The sequence below is a fragment of the Siphateles boraxobius genome, unplaced genomic scaffold, assembly GCF_051911475.1.
Source record: "Siphateles boraxobius isolate OS27281-9 unplaced genomic scaffold, OSU_SipBor_1 61, whole genome shotgun sequence".
NCBI lineage: Eukaryota > Metazoa > Chordata > Actinopteri > Cypriniformes > Leuciscidae > Siphateles > Siphateles boraxobius.
Genome location: NW_027509188.1, coordinates 7,829,705 through 7,847,915, shown reverse-complemented (window position 1 = coordinate 7,847,915; position 18,211 = coordinate 7,829,705). Strand labels below are relative to the sequence as shown.

Below are 18,211 nucleotides of genomic sequence, written 5' to 3'. Positions count from 1 at the left end.
ATCATAGCTACAAATTATTTTTATGTTATATCACAGCCGTTTCAAGTTCTACGTTTTGTCGATTCAATACGGTAATGTTTGGTAGCTGATCATCCTTTTATGTAAATAACAGGCTGATATGCTGATTTTGAAATTTAGTATCTTACAGAAACATATCTGATAGCAATAGCATTGCAACCATGATTACATTCTTTTTTTAAGCTTTGTTAAAATATCAGATATATTAGATTTAGGCCAGATTTGATTTAGCAGTGAAAACTTCATAGGGTGAATATCTCAGATCCTCGCTGAAGTGAGCATGTGAAGCATTGGCCAGCTGCAGCCAACCTTCTTCCTGGATCAGTGAATCACAGCTGTTATTTAATTGAATGTTGCCTAGATCTTCAATGTTCTGTAAACATTGGATTAGACTGACCAAAGGATGGCAACATGATGTTTATAATAGGTTGTATAATAATACAATACAAGTAGGAGGAGCGGACATTTCTATGAGTTTCTGCGTGTGGATATTTGAGAAGGGTCCGGCGGCAGACTTGTACTTGCAATCGACACAAATAAACCGGAAATGTGTTTCCAGCATTTCATTCGAATTATTGACTTTAAAGGTCCCATGACATGAAATTTTCACTTTCTGAGGTTTTTTAACATTAATATGAGTTCCCCTAGCCTGTGTATGGTCCCCCAGTGTCTAGAAATTTCAATCGTTGTAAACCGGGCTTTGACTATCTTTCTCCGCCTTTGAGAAAATGAAAACTCAGACGGGCTGATCTTGAATCTTCCCCCTTATGACGTCATACAGGGAAAGGTTACCTCCCTTTTCTCTGCTTTTCCCGCCCAGAGAATTTGACCCGCACATGAGAAAATTAGCTAGGAAGTACGAACCCGCGAGCGCGATTTGAGTTTTTCCTTGAGAGACATCATGGCGTGTGAACGAGCGAAGCACGGCCGTTGCTCAATAACAGAATGTACAAATGAACATAGGAGTATTTTTTTAGTTCCTTCATCCAAGCCCCAGAGGAACCAGTGGAATAATTTAATTTTCTCTGGAAATGCGCCGACACAACTTCCCAAAGTTTTGTATGTCTGCGCCAAACATCTCAACTACGACTGTTTCCTCGACTTGGGTCAATACAGAGCTGGGCTTTCTGAACGTCTGAAAATAAAGTCTGGATCAGTACCACCTGTCTTTGACTCAGCTACAAACCTCGGACAAGTCAACTAATGATATATAATTGTTTTGCTTTACTGTTTATGGTTACCTAGCTTGTTACACGTAGAATGTGGCTGTAACATTAGCTATGCAGCTAACAGCCGAGTTACTGTCACTAATGTAAAGGTAGATACCAACAAGTATTTGTGTGAATGCACACACTGTAATGCGAGTGTTGTTCACTTTGTAATTTGGATAACCGTTCTATTGTCGGTGATATGGCGCGCGCGATATCCGCATTTCAAGATCGCAGAGCTTGATGTAATTGACCGTTCGCAAAAGCCACGCCCCCTAGTTATTGTTACTACGCCCGTCAAACAAATGGTCAAACACGACCAGCGCCACAGATTGCATGACGGGAAGAGATATATCCGTGCGTGTCAGTGGCATTTTTTCGAGCAATACCTCTGAGATATCCTCCAGATCGAGGCAAAAGGGGTTACAGTATGCAGTGGAGGGATATATTAAAAATATAAAAATACGCAATGAAGGATACACGACTACTATCGAGGCTAATGCTTATACCGGTCTCAAGCAAAATCTGAGAAACCCCATGACCTGTTACCTCAAATGCAACCAGCAAAGCCTTGAAGAAGATTTCATAAGCTGGTTCATTGGCTAATTCTTTGGAGTTAGAAATATATAACTTGCGCTGCATATTTAGTAATTTTGCCTCAGATACAGGATTATATATTCGCTTTAACAAGCAGGTTGTTCATTACCACGGCAACCGCTTGCGTGTCATGCTGAATGCGATTTTCGTGTTTAAAAAGTAACTATACATAAGAGACGGAAAGATGCAGATAACCATACATTATTTAAGGTTATTTTTATTCTTTACGATATTGATATATGAACTGATGTTGTCAAGTAAGCTTCATGCTTTCCCCGTTGCGAACGTGCACTCCTCTAAACTGTAGTCTACGGGTGCTGCACTGTTAGTGACTACTGCTCATTTCCCCCCGAAAATATCATGTTAACAACAACCCTTTAGAAAATGTAATTCCTTTGTGGATCCTCTTGATCTGCTCGAAGGTGCCCCATTCGACCCAATCCATTTGTCAGACATGAAACATTTGTCTTTCAAAACAGTGTTTCTTGTGGCTCTCGCTTCAGTGAAGCGCATTGGGGATTTACAAGCGCTATCGGTGAGTGCGACATGTATGGAATTCGGGCCTAGTGACTCGAAGGTCATACTCAAACCAAGGTACGGGTACGTGCCTAAATCCCTCAACACACCGTTCAGGGCCCAGGTGATTTCCCTGTCCGCCCTTCCGGTTCACGATGAGGAGGAGGACGCGAGTCTCCTTTGCCCTGTTAGGGCACTGAGAACTTATGTGTCCCGCTCGTCTGCTTTCAGACAGACTGAGCTGCTCTTTGTTTTGTTTAGCGGGTGTTCTAAGGGACTAGCCTTGTCAAAACAGAGCCTATCCAGGTGGATAGTCGAGGCCATAGCGTTGACTTACACTTCGTAGCCTCGTCGTGGGCGTGGTCTAGCGGGATTACCTTGCAGGATATCTGTACGGCGGCAGGCTGGGCCTCGCCGTCTACATTTATAAGGTTTTATAACCTAAAGGCAGAGGTGTGGACTCGAGTCATCTGACTTGGACTCGAGTCAGACTCGAGTCATGAATTTGATGACTTCATACTCGACTCGACAAAATGTACAAAGAGTTGCAACTCGACTTGGACTTTAACATCAATGACTCGTGACTTCACTTGGACTTGCGTCTTTTGACTCGAGAAGACCTGCTACTTCTGATGAATACTGGGGAAAAAAATGTTCACACGGCCGCGCCGCTCTCAGTTTATCTGCATCTGTGAAAAAAATGTGCACCACCTGTATGCATGCAGAGAGCACGCGCGCTGCATGCACGACATCCAATCACTGTAGTCCCATGTTGTTTTGATTCGACAGCATCTAAGCAGGCACATTGCAAGACAACCAATGAAGCGCAACAAGCAACAACGCGCCAGTTGGCAAAATGATAACGAAGATAGTTTCGTTTGGCTATAAAAATTACGAGGTAGTCGACAAAAAAAGAGTTGCAATTTGCAAAATATGCAGGTCGAAGATTACAGACGGAGCTGCCACAACGTCCAACTTTGTTCGACACCTGAAGTTGCACAAAGAAAGGTAAGTTTTTAACGAATGCTAAGCACCTTATCGGATGTACCGTAACTTACTAGCTAGCTGCTGCATATTTACTGTATCAACGAGACAGTAAACGCACGTCTCCCTTGTTGGTTAATGCTTACAAAAATAGGGATTTGAAAATGTGCATTGTTCTAGTGCAATATGCTGTTGAAATACAATAATTTTTTGTGAAAATTAAATTTTCTGTTTTTTACTGTATTTGATTAATGTCTTTGTATAAAAAGAGGTTTAAATAAATACAAATCTTACAGACGTACATGATTTGTATAAATTTTATTTCTGTGGTAAGAGGACTTGAAATGACTCGAAACTAAAATGGTAGGACTTTGGACTTGACTTGAGACTTGTTGGCTTTGACTTTTGACTCGACTCGGGACTTGCCTCATCTTTGACTCGACTTGACTCGGGACTCGAGGGCAAAGACTTGAGACCTACTTGTGACTTGCATAACAAGGACTTTGTTCCACTCCTGCCTAGAGATTCCCGCCTTACAGGCCAAGCTTCTGTCGGTCTAGTAATCAGCACTATCTGCCCCGTTGCGCCGGCTCAGAATGCTGAATTTTGCTTGTGCATCGTTCGCTGGTCCATAGAACAGCTCCATGGGTATTGAAAGACCCGTACTGCTACCCAGTTCAGGCTGAACGTTGTTCACCCTGACTGCGTGGTACACTGTTAACGTGATTAGCTCCTGTAGGATGCTATTTATGGAGAATGATGCTTACAGCCTCTCTTCTCCGACTCTCTGTGAGTCCATGGTGATTATGCACTATATGAGCCCCGGGTTACTGCCCTTGGGACTTTGGTGTCGGATCGCAGTACGCATGGCGTTTTACACTGTGTTCCCCATAGCGTAAGATATTACGCAGTACGAGAGAACCTCTCGTAAGAGAATGTACTCGGATACTAACGTAACCTCGGTTCTCTCTAGAGAGGGAACGAGTACTGTGTATCTTGCCGTGTTTACAACATGCTCTGGTTCGCTTCGGCGATGGAAAAAACAGTTTGTATCAGCCTGTCGAGCTTTGTTTATAGGTCAAGGCCATGCCTATTTCGGCGGGATGGACGTAGTGGGCGCGAAGCGCCCCCATTGGATATGTGTCATGCAGGGCCTCTCTCGATAGGCTGCTGCTGTTGCCGCAGGTCAGCCAATAGGCACACAAGCCGTCTTGCCTATGTCTGCATGCTGCTGCAACGCGTTTTAAATTAATTCAAAATTAAGGATAATTTTTGGCTTCAATATCTCGTGGAAAAGAGATTTTCCCCATAGCGTAAGATATTACGCAGTACTCGTTCTCCGTACTCGTTTTCTCAGCACAAATTGTTTCAGAGCAGTACTTTGTAATGTTTATTTGAAGGAAAAATATGTATGGATGTGTTTGCGCCCCTATTAGTCAGCTACAATTACTGTAAAATAGTGTAATGCACCTACCTTGGAAAACGACTGCTTTATTAAAATGACCTTCCCAGTGTTGCTTTATTTATTAATTACATGTTGTATTTTACAATACGCTTCATGAGACGTATTTTGCTAATAACAATGTTTTCACCACCAAAAATAAAACGGGTACGGTAAACTATACAGTGGTTTCAACGTGTAAGCCATGGTAAGACAGTATAGGCCTATATAAGACAGCTTATATACCACTCTATCAAATAGTTTAGTTTATGTATTCAAGACAGTGAGTGGTTTCATGGTTGGCTAGTTAGGCTGTATTGTTAATGTGAAGCCTAGAGTGAGCTGTGCACAAGTAACTTAGATAAACATAATTTAGTTTATAATAGATTAAAATTTGTATAAATTAGTGTATAACATTATCATATATTGACAGATAGACGGTATATATTTATTACATATATATATATATATATATATATATATATATATATATATATATATATATATATACTTATGGCAATTATTCTTGAACGACAATGAGAGCTGTTCTCAGGCGTCGCAGGCAGCGGAAACCAGGTGTCGATCTGGCTGCAGACTTGCACTCTCAGACACTTGCAGAGGAAGCGCAAGTGTCTGAGAGTGCAAGTCTGCAGCCAGATGCTATTGGGAGATTTTGCCGCAAGTGATAACTGTCAAATTACATTTATTTATATGGTGCTTTATACAATAGAGATTGTTTCAAAGCAGCTTCACAGTAATAAAATAATGTCAATGTTGCAAAAGTTTAGCAAATATGAAAGAAGTCAAGTCACATAAGTCACAAAGTCATATGATGCTGTATATACTGTATAATACTGTAATAACATTATGCATGGAATCCCAAGAGCCATGGCTGTTATCAACTGAATTATTTATTGATAGTAAAATAAAAAACATAATCATGGCTCTAACAACCTCTTAGCTCAGCATGTCAGGTCATGGGAGCAGTTTGATATTTCAGAGACTTTAGAATCTAAACCCTTTCCATGTGAACTTTGAAGACACAAGGATTGTTATTTGTACTGCGCGTTGTAATGTTATTTGCAAATGTGCGTGTGTGTCTCCTCATGAAGCCATGAACCCAAACCCCCCCCCCCCCCTTGACAACAAAACCGAACAACACCTTGACAACACAATGACTTCTTGCAGGTTGGGATGCCTGTTGTGGTTGCACATTCTATGAAGACTCAAAGTTTCTTGTACCTGCAGTGGCTGATTTTGAAAGTGAAACCAAGAGTTGAACTTCACATTGCCGTTTGCTCAGTCAATAAAAGGAACATCCCCTAACCTGAGCTAAGCCGCTCCTGAAAGAGTGTCTAAGATATACAGATAGAATGACAGGAAGCTACAACATGTATTCAACTCAGATTGAGCTGCTGAAAAAAAGTGTCACAATCAACCTGAATTCACCCTAAGTAAAGCAAAAAGGTAAGTGACATTCCTTCATCCATGGATTAAATTGGTATTACAGCGGATAGAAAATATTGTGAAAATAAAAGCTATTACACAAATGTAGAGTCATCATAAGTCATATTTAAATGTGTGTGTGTGTGTGTGTGTGTGTGTGTGTGTGTGTGTGTGTGTGTGTGTGTGTGTGTGTGTGTGTGTGTGTTTGCCTGTTTGCCTGTAAGAGTAGGTATGAGTGAACTATACACCTTGACATGTCTTGATAAAGTTTAGGGCTATGTCTTGTTACAGCTTCACTTGACCTTGATCATCAACTCAACCCAGTAAGGCTGAAATGGTAGCTGCACACAAAGCTTACATCATTTTTATGCACCTCATTCAGCTTGTTTGTGATTTGTTGTGAATGTGTGCATTATGTGAGTGTGGGTTTTATAGGAATGTTTGTGTTTGTGTACAAGTCTGTATATTCTTTGGCTTTTGTCTGTTTCTCTTTACATATTTTTATTCTCTATAGTGTTAAAATCCCTATGGAATCAAAATGGAAGTTTTTTGGCTTTTAGTATGAATATGAAACTCTTATTGTTATCCAAAAGCAAGTGTGCTCCAAAACAATGACAACATTTGCATTTTGAAGATATAAGCGTTGAAAACGTACAGTCTCTCACTTCCGCCAATATGAATAAATGATTTTGAAGACATCACTCTGCACTTCAGCTTCACATCAGATTTTCTGTCCAATCAAATGCTTTCTAGAATCTGGAGCGTCCCACCCCACCCTGAAGCTGTGGTTAAAATTGGTCACTTGATCAAACATTTACTATTTTCTACATGGTGTATGGCACATAATGCACTATATAGGGGATGATTCTGTGTAAATATGCTTTCCAATGGAGTGAATGAAACCTGGTATGACTTAAGTCCAGAGACATAACATCACAGAGCAGATCATATATGATCTATAATAAATATAAATCTTTAATAAAAATGTATCGGACCCATTTGAATTCAGAATTCTATATTTTAAATCGATATTGAGGAGATTAGGAAGAGAAAAGGTTAGAGATTAGGAGGTAACTGAGGCTTTACTGAACTTAACAGCTCTGGTCGAGCTGTGATATAAACAAAACGCTATTGGCGTTTAAAAAAGGAGAGAGGCTGTTCGATATGTCCCTCCCTGTCCCGTTTCATTTGTAAATTACGTCAACACACTGAATAATGCTTCATGTTTCAAGGCACTTTACAGAAACAGAAAAAGAAAAAGCTGCTCATCTGGTATCTGGTAGAATTACTGGAATATTTCTCCATCTTAGACTTGTACTTCTAATACACTGCAGTAGTTTGAAGAATTTGAAATGTGTGTATCTGTTGGACAGCTGTATTCTCCAGTGATCATGGATAAACCAGTCTGCTTGATTGACACTGGGTCAGAAGGGAAGCTGTGTGTGCAGGAGTCAGCACTACAGATCCTGCAGCAGATCCAGGAGCCAGTGGTGGTGGTGGCCGTGGTGGGTCTCTACCGCACCGGGAAGTCCTACCTGATGAATCGCCTCGCAGGGAAACAAACAGGTTAGAACTAACAGTGCTGAGCCCATCCAAAAGCTTAAGAGAAACAACATGCAGTTACATGCATACAAGTCTTTGTTTTCTTGGTGTGGCATTAGCAGGATTCGCGTTGGGCAACACCATCGAGTCCAAGACGAAGGGCATCTGGATGTGGTGTGTGTCTCACCCCACTAAAGCAGGAACCACTCTGGTGCTGCTGGACACAGAGGGACTCGGAGACGTGGACAAGGTGACGTTGAAACCGAAGTACTGAAACAACTAAAAGCATCAAATGTCACAAGTAGTTTCAATGGTTAAAGGGATAGTTCACCCAAAAATGAAAATTCTGTCAGTATTTACTCACCCTCATGTTGTTCCAACCCCGTAAGACCTTCGTTAATCTTCGAAACACGAATTAAGATATTTTTGATGAAATCTAAGACCTGGATCACTCCTCCATAGGCTTCTTGAGGGATTGAACTTGCAGGCCCCGAAAAGTTATTACAGACATCGTTAAAATAGTCCAAGTGACTACAGTGGCTCAATCTTAAGTTTATCAAACGAAGAGAATACACTAAGTTAACTGACTAGCCAACAGAGAAGGAAATGAATAGTTGAAATAAAGTCGTTATTTTTGTTTGTTTTTGCGCACAAAAAGTATTCTCGTCGCTTGATAAATCTTACGGGGTTGGAACAACATGAGGGTGAGTAAATACTGACAGAATTTTCATTTTTGGGTGAACTATCCCTTTAAACAATACTTTCACTTTCAGAGCAGAGATACCCTTATTCAGAGAGAATGTCACATTCAGCATGTTGTATTAAATTAATAGCTTTCTAGTTTGTTGTTAATAGGAGTCAGTGAATGCACTTTCTTAAAAAAATGGATTGATGCAACACATTTACGTAAAGACACATTTGTACTTATTTAACACTATTAAAATAGAGCAGCTTTCTTTGAGATTAACCTCCAGTTTTTCTAAATCCATGATTGTCTTTCTCTTTTCTCAGGGAGACTCAAAGCATGACACCAACATCTTCTGTCTGGGTGTGTTACTGAGCAGCACTCTGGTCTACAACAGTCGAGGGACGATTGACAACAGGGCTGTAGAGGAGCTGCAGTATCCTTCTGACAACCTAGACAAATGAGTACAAATACATCACAACATTGTAGTCAAAACAAGGAGATGTCTCTTGCTCCACATTGCCATGTACAGTTACAGTCTATTATGAGTAAGTGCATTGGGTTTATTTTGCATTGGTTTTATTAAATATTTATTGAGAAAGACACACAAAGGGGGAAAAGAGCTTGGGGGACTAATTTACATCTACTTACCTACATCCACATCTATATGCTTCCATCATAGCTAGACTTTGTGATACTAAAAAGTATTTAAGAAATGTTGAGAGTTTGCTTAGTACTTCATGGAATGACATTTTTTTTTTTAGACTATGAATCATTTGTTGTTGTTTGACAGTCACTTGACATTCTTGACATGTTTGACATGCCTGAACAAACTGTCAGATTTGTTACTGAACTAACAGAGTGCATTAAGGTCAAATCATCAGTCCTTCTGACAACCTGATAACTATCAAGTCATTTAGCTGATAGTTTTATCCAAAGTGTTTTGCAAATGAGTAGAAATACGTCAAGTCAAGTCACCTTCATTTAAATAACGCTTTTAACAATATAGATTGTTTCAAAGCAGCTTTACAGTGATAATAGGAGATTGAAGTAACAGATTGTTTTGGCTTTACAGCAGCTCTAGAATAAAGTTTGTTTTTCATTGATTCACTTTCATTGCAAAGATGCATATTATGTGTTCAGTCTATAGGTATGCACGTTTGAATAAATATGTGTGCAGGTGCCTAGTCTTTCCCTACAAATTGACCTTACCAAATTACTTGTCTGGCCTGCATAATACAGAAATTATTGTCACGTATCCATGCAAATTGGAATCATTTTGATAACATTTTATCTGTACAGAGGGAAGGGAAGGAGGTCTTCACAAGGGAGGGACTAGTTGACACTTCAGGACTGCGTTGCCGTCGTGTCCAGTGGCAGGTCCTTCATCAGATCTGGATAATGCTTTGATCCGGCGGACCGCGGTAAACCTCGGGATTAACAGAGATTAATTCTTCCATTTTTCTTATGATGTAACGAGTACATCCCCGAGCACCCACGGAAAAATACAAGATATTCTCCATTGATTTTAACCTATACAAAATCGATTGCAGCTTTCAGACACGATTATCTTAACCTTTTTTTTTGTTTATTTAATGCGCAAGCATTAATGCCAAGTAATGTGCAAGCACAAATCTCTCAACTCGATTTCCTTCACTCACGCACACTGGACGTGCGTTTTCAAATATACAGTCTCATGGCTATCTGCTCTCACTCAGATATAACGTGTGCGTGCTTAAACTCAAACTCTCTACTTACTCTTTCTCTAGAATGGTCTTCTCTCCTGAATTTAATGTTACCAGAAGCTTTCAGCCACTAGACTTTCACGACTGGGGGGAGGGGGAGGGGGGGTGGGTTGGGCGCTGGGAAAGGTATTATAGGTATTATCAACTGGACAGAATTTTGAGATCGCAATAGACGTGAAGGACTATAATGCGTTAAGAGCTCACTCAAGTACTGAGGAGCTAAACCATTTAGTGCTTTGTAAGTATTCAGCAATATTTTAAAACTTATACGATGTTTTTAATAGGGAGCCAATGCAGTGTTGACAGAACCGGGCTAATATGGTCATACTTCCTGGTTCTGGTAAGAACTCTAGCGGCTGCATTTTGGACCAGCTGTATTTTTTTAATTATGCATGAAGGGCAATGCTCACGCCCATAATGACCCATAAGAGCATTACAATAATGTAGCCTTGATGTCATGAACGCATTAACTAACTGTTCCGGATTTCTCATTGAGAGCATATGTCGTAATTCCGATATATTTTTACGATGGAAGAATGACGATTTACAGATACTAGAAACGTGACTTTCAAATGAAAGATGTTGTTGGCAAAACAAGGAGATGTCTCTTTTTTGTAAGGTGCTATACATATGTTTTTTTTCGTAACGTGCAGGTACAGTCTATTAGAATTGAATTGGGTTTATTTTGCATTGGGTTTTGTTTATTTATTGAGAAAGGCACAAAAAAGGTGGGGGGGGGGACTTATTTACACCTACTTATCTACATCTATCTGCTTCCTTCATAGCTAGGCTTTGTGATACTAAAAAGTATATAAGCAATGGTGTTGAGAGTTTGCTTAGTACTTCATGGAATGACATATTTGTTTTGTTAGACCATGAATCATTGGTTGTTGTTTAACAGTCACCTGACATTCTTGACATGTTTGATATGCCTCAACAAACTGTCAGATTTGTTACTGAACTAACAGAGTGCATTAAGGTCAAATCATCAGATGAGGATGAGGACGATTCAAGCGAGTTTGTGAAGTTCTTCCCTAGTTTCATCTGGGCTGTGAGGGACTTCACCCTTGAACGAAAGATCGATGGCAAAGACGCAACAGAGAATGAGTACCTAGAGTTTGCTCTGAAGCTCAAACATGGTAATTTAATAATAATTTAAAATATTATTAGAGCCCCCACAATCACTATCACAATGTGTGACTAGTTTTTTGTCAATAGGTTTGTCATCAGATCTTTTGTATTACTCTTTTAAAATTCATAGTTTTTATAAGGTAATACTTATAGTTTAATAATATTTTAATTGAGAGGATCTGCAGAATGTGCTCATTTCTTTTAGGCACATCAAAAAAAGTGATGGAGTTCAACTTGCCCAGGGAGTGCATCCAAAAATTCTTCCCTTCCAGGACGTGCTTCACTTTCCCATTTCCAACCGCCCCAGAGGATGTGTCTCGTTTGGAAAGCTTGAATCCTGCTGATCTTTCCTCTGAGTTCCTAGATATCACAGATCGTTTCTGCAAGTTTGTTTTTCATGAGAGCCATGTGAAGAAGCTGAAGGATGGAATCACAGTGACTGGAAGAGGTGACTCAAAAATAAATCTGTTTAGAGTTTGCGTGTACTTACAGATGACTGTTTATTGTTCAATAACTTTCCCGTATGTTGTTTGACTTCTTTCCTTCTCTGAAGTTCTGAGTCATTTGGTGAAAATGTACGTGGACACCATCTCCAGTGGGGCTGTGCCGTGTCTAGAGAACGCTGTGATCGCCATGGCAATGATTGAGAATGAGTCTGCAGTGAAGGAGGGGCTTCAGGTTTACCAGAGTGGAATGGAGAAGCTGAAGGACTCCTTCCCTGTGGAACTGAAGGAAGTGTCCTCAGAACACCAACATCTCAGCAGTATGGCGACACAAACGTTCATGAAGCGCTCCTTCAGGGACACTGACGGGAAGTACCTGGAATCTCTAGAGGTAGACCGAATCTCTTCATAGATTTTCAGTTTCAGTTCATTTAGGGTGATGCTGTGAACTGTTGACTCAGTTACACTGGGCAACCAACTGAAAAATGTAATCTCTCTTCTGGCCCTTTGTTGGTCCTGAATACATACTGCAAACCCAATAATCAGTGTGATTATTTCACTGTCCTCTCCTGGGGTTCAATGGTATGAAGAGAAGTCAGAGTGTACATAGATGAAATCTACTCTGATGCAGTATAAAACTGGGAACTGCTACTTAAATTCTACATGTCATGTTTTTAGGAAAACATTAAGAAACTCTTTGATGGATACCTGTGCCAAAACGAGCAAGTTTCAAAGAGACGATGTGAGGATCTCTTGTCATCGCTCTCGGAACCAATGACAGAAAAACTCAAGCAGGGTTTCTATGCCAAACCTGGTGGCTATGATCTCTTCTGCAAGGATCTGGAGGACATTGTGAAGAATTATAACAACCAGGCCAATAAAGAAGTCAAGGTCTTACCCATATTACACGTATTACACCTCATTATTACACATACTACACATTACAGAAATATGATCATTGTCATAATGATAAAAAAATCTATATATGACTGTATGTAATAGGCTGAAGGGGTCCTGGAGGAGTTCCTGAAGCAGAAGTCTGTGGATTCCAAAGCAATTCTGCAGGCTGACAAAAAACTGACTGAGAAGGAAAAAAAGATTAAGGGTAAGAATCTTAAGTCTAGGGTTGTGCTAATAGACAATAGTTTTGTGTATCGACGATAGCCAGAGATATTGCCTATGACGATATTATCAAGGGAAGAAAACGATAATTAACTCGTTTTCCCAATAATGCATTAAATAATAATAATAATAATTATTATTATTATTAAAAGGCTATTATTATTATTAAATTATTATTAGGGCTGGCCAACAATTAATTTGCCTTCCCAATTTCATAACGACATCACATAACCACACTTGCGACACAGACACGAAGGATTGAGGACTTCTCAAGGAAAATGTTTTTAAAAACAACCACAAAACTACATCCAACATCAAAATAGAATTGCAAGGTGATCTATTCACAAATTGTAAAGAGTGCTTGTTGTAAAAGAGACACATTTCTTATACAGTTGTTGTTGAAGCCAAGATGAAAATGGCATCGTTGTTTGTCAGCATTTTGTTTTGTTAAGTGTGCTCGTTGTTCGCCTCATGTTGTTTGAACCCCGTAAGAACATGAATTAAGATATTTTTGATTAAATCTGAGAGCTGGATCACTCCTCCATAGGCTTCTAAGGGATTGAAACTTGTTCCCCGAAGAGTTATTAAAGACATCGTTAAAATAGTCCAAGTGACTACAGTGGCTCAATCTTGAGTTTATCAAGCAACGAGATGATTCAGCTACGCTATTACACTAGTGAACTGACTCGAGGCCCACAGAGAAGGAAATGAAGTTGAAATAAAGTCATTATTTTTGTTTGTTTTTGTGAACAAAAAGTATTCTCGTCGTTTGATAAATTTAGGATTGAGCCACTAATATCTTTTCGGAACAAGTGTCAATCACTTAGAAGCCTATGGTACATCAGATAAAACACCGTTTACCTTCACACGTTGAGACCTATTGGTTAAAAAATTCATCAGCCAACATATCAATCCAAAATCAATATTATGAACACTCTTTAACCTTTCTGCTAGGATATGAGTTTGGATACAATTAAAGGCTGATTTAAAATCAATGAAAACCAAATGTACAAAAGTTTCCAAAATCATGTTTAATAGGGTACTTATCGCATCATCAACAACCCTGCCTTAACCTTTAGGCAAACTGAAGCGGATCTAGATTTTCCTGTACCGTGGTCAGAAGCGCATCCTTCACAATCCTCTCAAAAGTTTTCATTACCAGAGACGAAAGTGCTACTGGCCTGAACTCATTTAAAGATTTTGGTACATTATTCTTAGGCACAGGTACAATAATAGACTCCTTCTAAAGATGAGGAACCTCATGAAGACTCAATGACTTTTTAAAAATGAAACAAAAAATATCTGCCAGTTGTTCCGCATAATTTTTAAGAATACGGCCTCCAATACCATCCGGTCCAGGAGTTTTTCTCTCTTACACCTCGAAAAAGTTTTAAAACCATATCCTTATCAACATTAATCCTATTCTGGTCCAGAGCAGCATTATTAAAAACGTCTCGGGACGACGACGCAGTGTCTCGTTCCCTTGTCAGGGAACAAGGGTTACAGTCGTAACCCGAGACGTTCCCCTTCGAGGGAACTCGCACTGCGTCGTCGTCGTGACGACACTATGGGGAACGTAATGCCCACTATGCCACACCTTAATCACGCCCGCCCTAGTGTGAAGCTGGGAGACCAGGCACACTTTAGGACGCGAGCACTCTGGCGCCAGGCATCACGGGGAGTTGCAGACTGTAGAAACGTATGAAGCCCTCCTTTCTGGCCACCGAGGAGGCCATGCCCCTGGTGGAATGAGTCCTCACGGCCATAGGTGAAGGCAAATTGCACACCTGATAAGCCGCGGCTATAGCCTGGACAATCCAATTGCTGATTGTCTGTTTAGATGCAGGCAGCCCTTTCTTGGGTGAACCAAAGCACACCAACAACTGGTCTGACATCCGACAGCGCACGGATATACGCGTCGAGATATTTCTCAATGAACAGCTGCCAGCACCCTCAGGAGCTGACTGTGAATGCCTTGCACCCAAACAGTATTATTTCACAGATCGCATGTGTCCCTTTCATTGCAGACCCGTACTCTACGTGCTGCCTCGGCAAACGCGAGATTCGAGTCGTTCACAATATATTTGGTTTTCATCTCTCGAGAACAAAATCAACGAGCGCGAGGCTGAAACACCCGAAAACGCACGGTTGTGCGCGTCGAGATGTTACTCAATGAACACAGCCAGCACCCTCAGGAGCTGACTGTTCACGCCTCGCACACACACAGAATCTTTATTGCAAAGTAGACCCGTAATCTACGCGCTGCCTCGGCAAACGCGAGATCCGAGCCACTAGATTCTGTATTGCAATGTACGACTTTTAATCTATGTGCTGCCTCGACAACGCGAGATCAAGTCACAGAATCTTTATTGCAGAGTAGACCCGTAATCAACGCGTTGCCTCGGCAAACGCGAGATCCGAGCCACTATTCTATATTGCAATGCAGCTTATTTAGAACAATTCTTATGGGACAAACAACACCAAAAAGGACAGACAGTTTGACACAGTGCGCTTGCTGAAGAGCAAAAAAGCTAATGTGTGTGTGTGCCGGCGTCCCTTTGTATCTTCCGGTTGTGCCGTCATCTACTACGTCATGACGCAGCACCAATCAGGATTGGACAGATTTCATTCATACTTCAGATGCGTTACGCTAAGGACGTTCCCCATAGTGTCGTCACGACGACGTCGCAGTGCGAGTTCCCTCGAAGGGGAACTGCCGATTTGTATAATGGAACCAAATACACAACATTATGATCAGATGTTCCTAAGGGAGCTCTACAAAATGATTTATATGCTCCCTTTATAGATCCATAACAATGATCCAAACATTTCATATAACGTGTAAAACAGGTTACATACTGGTAAAAACCTGACAGGAACTTCCCCATTTTACAATGGTTAAAATTACCCATAACAAAATACGGCCATGTCAGCATTAGCTCTTGGGTGAATATACACAAGCGTAACAAATATCTGCGGGAACTCCCTTGGTAAGTAATAGTGTTGTAGGGAAACAGATAAGAGTTCAATGTCAGGTGTGCATGTCTCCCTAACGACCACTGTATTACACCAACTTTTGTTAACATACAGACATAATCCTTCACCAAGTGATTTACCCGTCACAGTTGGATCTCTGTCCAAACGATAGGGTTCCCCAAATCCATCAATTTCCAAGTCGGAAGAAGAGTATTGTTTCTTGAGCCATGTTTCCTTGAAAGCGAGAAGACATGCTCCTCTATAATCCTTCAGGAATTTTACATTTGCCCGAAGCTCATCCAGTTTATTTCGGAGAAAAATATCCATATTTAAAACTTTATCGACTAAAATAAATAGCTTCTGGCAGACGACCATACGCAAGTCGACTTGCGCCAAAAGAGTAACACTTGATGTATGACGTAGGATATAGGTGTAGCGTAAGCTTTGAAGCCTCTCGCGGTTCAAACAAACAGGGCTGGGCAACCGTGTTTATCACTACGTTGTGCATCAAGTTCAAGGGTTAGTCTTTCGCCTTAAATCGATGTGTACGTCCACCTGCCGGAAGCTAGTTATTTTAGTCGATAAAGTTTTAAAAATTTATATTTTTCATACACTTACACTTTGCTTCAGAAGGCTTTTATTAACCCCCTAGAGCAGTGTCGAGCACTTTTATCATGGTTGGATGAGCTTTGCTGGACTTCCAAAAAAATATACCCATTGACTCCCATTGGAAGAGCCAGGACATTTTTTACTATAACTCTGATTGCATTCGTCTGAAATAAGAATGTCATATACACATAGGATAACTTCAGGGTGACTAAATCATGGCCTTATTTCCATTTTTGGGTGAACTATCCCTTTAATGATCAAATAAGTAAGCCAAAGAGTTCAAATTCAGTTCTAACTCACAAGGCCAGAACTACATTAGCAAATGTCACATTCAGTATGCTAATGAAGTTTTTGAAATTTACAATTTTGCAATTTAGATGAAAATAAACACTTTTTGTAAAATATTAGAAGTTGACAATGGAAGGAAGTGTTCTTCTTAAAAGGTGTATTAGTATGTGAATCATATTTAAAATCAATATTTTATCAGTCTTACACCAAAAAAGACTCTTTGTCTCATAGTTGGAGTATCTATAAAGCATCTGTTTCCCCCTTTCTCTTTTTGTCAATGAATGACCAGAGGAAACAGAGAAATCAGCCCTTCTGGAGCAGGAAATCAAAGCTAAAGAGGAGAAGCAGCGACAACTTGTAGAGAAGATGGAAGCAGAGAGGCGAAGTAACGAAGAGAGGATGAGACAGATGAAGGAGAAGATGGATGAGGAGATCAGGCTCCAGAGAGAGGAGGCTGAGCGTGCTATGGACAGCAAACTGAGGGAGCAGGCTGATCTGTTGGAGAAGGGCTTTAAGGAGAAGGCAGACAGGATGAGCCAGGAGATGGAAGAGTTCAAGAGACAGAATGCTGAAGCTGAGAGTAATAGAGCTAGAGAGTTTGCAGAGATGTTAGAAAACTCCAACAAGAGACATGAGGAGTCTATGGCTATGATGATGAAGCAACATAAAGAACAAATGGAGGCCATACAGGAGATGAATGAAAACTCTTCCAGTGGATGTTGTATCTTGTAAAAATGCTTTAATTCTGTGATCACCAAACTCATCAAAGGATTGTAATTGAACAGTGCAATCAGAATAGATATATAGAGGTACAATCTTACAATACAATCGATCTCATTATCTTCATATGAACTTTAGTGATATTTGATATGATGGATTAGGAAATTTAAATTCACAAGCATGTTTTGTGTGTCCAGTTAAAATGATATATGATATTTCATAATTGTTGTTATGTTTATTTGACATTGCAAATTAATTAAACAGTGACAAATAAGGTTAATTAGTGATTCGGTCACACTTTATTTTGATGGTCCCTTTTAAACATTCTGTTAACTGTAAGTAACGTTGCACCTATGTGTCAAACAACTGTCAAACAAACTAACTGTCAATATTCAGACAAATTACTGAGACACATAATGAGATAATTACGTGATTAGATTTGTCAGTTTCTCTTCTACCAATTCTGCATGCTACACTAAACAATAAAAATAATGACATTAAAGGTGATTTTCACAATATGCAATGTAAGGTTTGCTAGTGTTAAACTAAAAGCTCTTTTTATTTTTTGTAATTTTTTATTTTCCGTTTTGAGGAAAAACACAGAAAGCAGGCCTTCAATAATTTCGTAAATCAAAGACACTTGTAAGTACACGCAATTACATATAGAGGGAATGCATTAACGTCACTTTCCCGCCAGAACACGCCCCCTCAGCTGGACTGAGTGGCAGAAGAGCAGCTGC

The 18,211-nt window shown here is 40.1% G+C and overlaps 1 protein-coding gene across 2 annotated transcripts; it reads left to right on the top strand.

Moving 5' to 3' along the window:
- Window positions 1–6,113: 6,113 nt before the first annotated feature.
- LOC143718297 (guanylate-binding protein 4-like) lies at window positions 6,114–17,751 on the top strand. Of its 2 annotated transcripts, none has more exons than XM_077209353.1 (10): window positions 6,114–6,231; window positions 7,584–7,776; window positions 7,872–8,002; window positions 8,764–8,873; window positions 11,131–11,321; window positions 11,519–11,761; window positions 11,867–12,147; window positions 12,435–12,647; window positions 12,759–12,861; window positions 17,041–17,751. In XM_077209353.1, exons 2-10 carry the CDS (start codon window positions 7,602–7,604, stop codon window positions 17,481–17,483), a joined length of 1,890 nt encoding a protein of 629 aa, XP_077065468.1. In that variant the 5' UTR covers window positions 6,114–6,231; window positions 7,584–7,601; the 3' UTR covers window positions 17,484–17,751. The 2 variants fall into 2 exon arrangements, with proteins under 2 accessions (XP_077065468.1, XP_077065469.1); XM_077209354.1 differs by having other exon boundaries at window positions 6,116–6,231; window positions 7,875–8,002.
- Window positions 17,752–18,211: the final 460 nt, after the last annotated feature.